Raw genomic sequence first — 6299 nt, 5'->3', positions numbered from 1 at the left:
ATTTTATGACATTCAGATTCATTTAATTTAGCTTTCTCTGAAGTTGATCTAAACGTTTCTCCAAGGCACAGTCATACAAAAGGTTGTTCATGTTCTTCATTAGCACCTCTAATAGCACATAAGGGACTAGTGATGTCAGCCAGGCAAAAGCTTGTTTTATTAGAACACATGAAATGTATGTTACAGGTTAGAGTGGAAAGTTGATCCTGAGACGAACCCAGAACCTTCTGGTTGCGAGAACCAAAGTGCAAAACACCAATGGTGCAAATAAAGAAGCAGCACTGAGCCCAGGTCAAAAAAGGCAGGGTAAAACATTCAGCTGAAACATGAGGGATTCAAATAAATGAAAATAAACACAGGAGAAGTTTAAATCAAGCATCAAATGAACTCAAAATAAATACAGTATTTGGTGAAAATAAGTATTTTCTAAACTTTTGTACACAATAGGTAATAGTCAGGTCAAGATCAAGGACTGGAATAAAAACCTTTTTTCATGAGTAAATAGGTAGAGGATAAAATGAGCAGGTAACACAACAACAAAATGTGGTGCTTCTTTCACAGCCGCAGATGACACACCAAAACCAGCTCAGCATCTTTTTCCCTGGGATCATTAGTATTTCTTTGAATTCAGGCTGTTTCAGTCAAAGCAACCTCGATGAAAACTCCCCAAATTAAAACCCCTCGAGCGTAATGAGGGTTTGATTGAGACAATAAAGCCCCCAATGTACACATCAAACAAACCTATTTCAATGCCGTGTCATTCTGTTTTTACTGTTTTGCTGAGCTTTTCAACGGTTTCATGCTGGTTTTATTCCACTGTGTGAGCTAAATCTGTGGTAATTCAATCACCCAAACAATCCAACACAAACCCATCACACACACACACACACACACACACACAGAGAGAGAGAGAGAAAGGGGACTCTACCAAGGGTTCAGGAGAAGTTCTTGGCCAAGGCAGAGGGAGGGGATTCAGGCGCATTTGTTCATGCACAAAAGCAGCTCCAGGCGCAAGGCGATGCGTGTGTGCCATCCCAGAGGGAGGATGCGAATGTAACGTGCTATGATGGCTGGCCGCAGGAGGTTCTGCACAGACGAGGAGCGGTCAGAGTTTCCATAAAACACCTGAGGAATGAGAAGACCAAGATCAACCAATACAGTTAGCATGGGTGGTGGAAATCATAGATATTTGTAACATTTTTTTTAGTACTTTCCCAAAAATAAAAAGGTCTTCCTTCAAAAATGCTCAACCACTTTGAAGTAGTAAAAATAAAAAAAAATGCTTTGCTGTTTTTGCAGTGTTTGACTAACCCTGTTGTTCCCAGTCTGATCTTTATAATAGATCCAGTTGAGTTTTTCGTCAGAGCGGTACTGAACGCTGTACTTGGTGACCCACTCATCTGCATCACAGCGGCCCTGGGAGAGGATGCCAGACACCACCATCACTTCATTCAGGTCAATCTGTAACCACTGGTTGTTGTCCTGAAACTTAGAGAGCCAGGCACACCTGAGAAAGAGAGAAGTTGCCTTCAGAAGGTTTCCTTTTCTTAGAAATATTTATCTTGCAAATATTGGTAATTCATGCTTTTGCCACTTTGAAAGTTTGAAACTATGAACAATTTTGCTCTGTTTTCATAAGCCCCAAAAGGCTAAGAACATGTCAAACCCAAGGTCTGGGGACCAATTCCTACCCTTTATAGCAGTGTTTCTCAAATGTCTCTGGGGACACCAAAAATTCTTGATATCAAAATGGGGTCACAATCCAAAAAAAGGTGTCGAACATATATATAGTTTTTTCTTCTCATGCATATTTATTATGCAATATGTTTCAAGTGAGAGCATATTGGTATAGGTTAACTTTCACATTTGCATCTTAAATACAAACCAAGTTAAACCAATGTCTGACAAATGGCTTCAGGAACCCAGACATACTTTAAGAGTAGTGACAGTCAAACAGACACCTATACCAACAATTCACTAATTCATATCAAACAGCATGTTTTACAGTCTGCAGCATCAAAACACATCCCAAAGACAACCTATGGATGAATTCAAGGCTAATATTCAAACGGTAACGGGATGGTATAAGATGGCAATAATATGTGCTTATTATTCTTGTGTGAGTTTACGTCTTATTCAAATACACAAGAAATGTGAGCATTTCTGAGGAGCAGTCGCCTCACAGTTCAAACATCCATCTGTTGAATTAAAATGACCTCCAAAAGTGTGTGTCGACGGACCTACCCAAAGCCCTGGCTGTTGAGCCGGGCCTTACTGGGGAGCCAAGAGGAGAACCAGCCAGTGTACTGGTCCTGGTTGAAACAGGTGATCTGCTCCGGGTTCACTGATCCTGCCTCGAAACCATAAGGCCTGTGGTACGGACACTCTGCAAAGGGGTGAGTAAACATTTTCATGAAAAGCAACTCTTATTTTTTTCCCTTCCCACTAAATTCCAGACTAAAATTAATTTTGAGGCTACACAAAGCTATACAGTATCTGCTTACTGCAGAATTCACAGCTTGACCCACAAATGATCATCCCTAAGCCTCTCTGGGTCATTTTTTTTTTTCAATTTTTTCCTGTTTTGCTTGCTGTTAGCTCAGGCCCCCCCCCCCCCCTGCCCCCCCCCCCCCCCCCCCCCCCTCAGTAAGAGATCAGTGATGTCCATTAGGGCAGCAGGCAGACAGATGGCCATGTCCCTCCCTGCACAGCTTTAGTTCAGTGCAGTGATCTCCCCCTCCTTCCCCCCCCACTCTCTCTTAAAAACCAAAATAAACTCATTTAGGGACTTAGAGAGTCTAAATCTATGAATGAAAGAGGTGACCAACACATCAGTGGAATATGTGGAACGCAAAGTGCTGAGGTAGCAGGCTGTGCTTTTATTTACTACTGGTTTAAGCCCATCTGGCACAGGTTCACATCCGCTCTAATCCAAGCATTACAACACATGGAGGAAAGTATTTACACCATCATGACGTCTGCGCTCCTCTACTCACGCAGGTCCACAGTGAAACTTCATATTTAGGTGCCAGATTTAAAAAGCAACAACAAGCAATGAGATCAGGGGAAGATCAACATTTATCATAACCATTTTTTTGTATAGGAGACATGGGCAACTGGTGGCCCGGGGGCCACATCTGGCCCCTGGTTTAATTTTGTGCGGCCCCCAAATTAAGTGCACAAGATGGTGCAAAAATAATACAACATGACTGTTAAATACACAAGAGGACTTCAAAAATACACAAAAATAAGAGACAAATATGCAAAACGACAACAAAAGCAAACAAACAACACAAAAACACCCAAAACACCAAAAACATACAAAATGCGAGAAACATTTTAAATGAAACCAAAAACATACAAAATGAGAGACAATTACTAATAAATGAAACCAAAAACACAAAAACAAAAGTACACGAAATGACAATAAAAGCACACAAAAATAAAGAAAAATATCCAAAATAACACCAGAAACACACAAAACGAGAGAAAAACAAACAAAATGACAGTAGAAATACACAAAACAAAACAAAAATATACAAAAATTGCCAATAATGCTCATACTGGGCATTAATATGATTAATGTTGACATTAATGTTGATAATGTGGCCCTCGGGTCAGACACAATCATCGTTTTATGGCCCCAGATTTGATAAAAGCTATATCTCTGATGTCGAGAATGTGTGGCCCATGTTGTTTTTTGTTGTTACTGTCACTGCAACACATTTATTAAGGCATTTCTTCAGCAGCAGCAGAAAATATTATGGTGAAAACCAACGATTAAATGCCTTTTTACATTTTTTATTTGCATTTAGGGATTCAAACAGACCCTGAAAACGGGGCAAGCGCGTTGGAAAATGGATGGATGGATTCAAACGAGAGCTTAAGACTTTAACCAAGAGCTTTTGTTTTGTATCTTTTTTTCAGGTTAACCAACAAGACGGTGATGGGCATGTTTTAAAATGGTCAAATATGGCAGGTACAGTATAAAGACATTTCAAAACTTGCTTGAAATAATTTGAGGGCAATTTGTAAATTAAAGTGGTGTTAATGTAAATCATTTCTGTTCATGCATGGGTCCATGAGTCTAGTGCACTCACGCACTCATGTTTTAGCTTCCGCACTCTAATCTATGCACATTTATACTGAACTATTGTGAACGCACAGTGATATTTATGGGAAACAAAGTACACTTGGTTGCTAACTGACTTTACTGATTTAGAGCATTTTGTAACACGAGACATTAAAACATCAGGATATACAAAACATGCTTGAATGATTTTCCTGCGGAAAATAATGAAGTGTATCTCTTACCTGGTATGCAGCCTTGCACCAACGACCTGATACCGGAAAACTCAGTTGGCGACTCAACTCCATCACAGTCACATTTGCATGACTTGCTGGTCCATGGCTCTGAAGCATCAGCCTCAGATTAAAAAAAAACAAAAAACAAAAATCTGACATTACAAGCAGACCAAACAGAGAGAGCAAGATTTCTTAGAATATACAACCCATTTTGAAACCTCATTAAATCCCATTTCCTCAGTGCTTTCATTGAAAAACACTTGACATTGACCAAATTCAGTCTAATAAGCAGTATTGTAAGTGTCTCCTTTCAAGAGTTTTATGCAGATTGGGGTTTCTCGTACCTCTTGAGCATGACTGCTGATGAATCCTGTCCAGGCAGATGGATGGGGAAGAGAAAAGAGCCATCAGATACATATCATCAGTGTATGATAGTCAACAGTCTACTAGAGACTAAATCTGTGCATCAATCTGTCAGTTTATCCAGAATAAACTAATTTAAAAATGAACACTGAGTCAGAATCGCAACAGAAATACTGAATGGTTTTAAAATAAAAATAGCTTTACTCAGATTTAGCCTCAATACCGAAAAACACAAACCCAGATTGAGCCCACACGGTTAGAAAAACAAAAAGTACAAAGACTGAAAGCGTACCATCAGTTACAAGAAGAAGAAGGACCAGCGAGAAACACCGCGCACCAACAGCCATTTTCCAAACTGCTCAAAGCACAGAATCCGGGTGCAGACTGAGCATCCCACAGCCAGCAGTACCAGAGAGGCTGGATTACAATAATCCACAGGACACGCTAATGCCATCCTTATCTGTCAAAGCCCCTCCTACAACTGTTCCCCCACTGCCATCAAAACCATCAACACCAACAAGAACCTCAGAACTTACTGGTGAAAAGCTCCAGTTGTTAGATTGTTGGATCAGAAAAGCTGGTGTGTTGTTGTGTGAGAGCTGATGGCTTCTGCTGGGCCTCTTCATCCGTATGATTGGACAGAAGGCACCACTTTGGATGGATGCATTTGTTTATCCAATAGTTTCCAAGTTTTCTACAATAATAATAATAATACCGGTAGTTTCATTAATAATATTATAATAATTTCTTTAGAGTAACGAAACCCCAAAACTACTTTTTTCTGCTTAAAACAGAGGTTCCCAACCTTTTTTGGGTCGTGACCCCATTTTTGATATCACTCATTTCTGGCAACCCCGGGGACTTTTCTTCTTCCTCTTTTCTTTGTAGAATTAGTTTCGATCATGTTTATTAAAGTGTGTTACAAATACAGAGTAGCAACGATGTATTTTTTTTATTTGAAAAGGTTTAAGTGTATTTATTGTCTGTAATATGTTCATTTAAAAAAGAATGATAATTAAAAAAAAAATAATAAGAAGAATTTTAATCAGTAATAAAAAATGTTTTACCAATTATTACTAGACATTTCTGGCGACCCCATTTTAATTCCAGCCCACATGGGGCCACGACCCTAAGGTTTAAAAATGCAGGCTTCTTTTCTGCGTCGCAGTTCTTCTTTACTCCTACACTCTCTATCTTCCCCAGCTGCTTGTTTTGTCTGCTGTTCTGTAGATCTAATAAGAGACTCTCTCTGCATTCATCCAAAACTCAAAATTATGGAATTGGTCAGCTGATCACTTAATACTATTGATCAAATGTTCTCAATGAGAAGACCAGGCCGAGGTGAGTCTGCGTGTCCAAACGGAACGTTTGCAGCCGGATACACAATGGATTCTTGGGACAGATGGAAGGTTATATGGCTGTCTTTACTCTCCGTGGAGGACGTGGAGGATATATACATGATTGGAATCATATGGTAGTAGAGATGCTGTTGATTGGCGCTGGCAGCTTTCTGTTCTATCGTAAAGTCTGTATTACTTTGGCAGCAGTTTTGGGAAAGCTGCCAGTCATCTCTGAAAGATGAGGCAGAGCATTGACCTCTCAGAATATCAAGATGAACAAAGTCAAAAGTA

The 6299-nt window shown here is 39.7% G+C and overlaps 1 protein-coding gene across 1 annotated transcript; it reads right to left on the bottom strand.

Moving 5' to 3' along the window:
• Positions 1-306: 306 nt before the first annotated feature.
• Positions 307-5062, bottom strand: rs1a (retinoschisin 1a). The gene is made up of 6 exons (XM_028443298.1): positions 4961-5062; positions 4650-4675; positions 4315-4426; positions 2245-2386; positions 1312-1507; positions 307-1125 (listed from the first exon to the last, which is right to left on the bottom strand). The coding sequence occupies exons 1-6, from the start codon at positions 5013-5015 to the stop codon at positions 973-975; spliced, it is 684 nt and encodes a 227-aa protein (XP_028299099.1). The 5' UTR covers positions 5016-5062; the 3' UTR covers positions 307-972.
• Positions 5063-6299: the final 1237 nt, after the last annotated feature.

The sequence above is a fragment of the Gouania willdenowi genome, chromosome 3, assembly GCF_900634775.1.
Source record: "Gouania willdenowi chromosome 3, fGouWil2.1, whole genome shotgun sequence".
Lineage (NCBI taxonomy): Eukaryota > Metazoa > Chordata > Actinopteri > Blenniiformes > Gobiesocidae > Gouania > Gouania willdenowi.
Note: the sequence above shows the minus strand (reverse complement) of the source record. Positions and strands in the feature narration are given on the sequence as shown.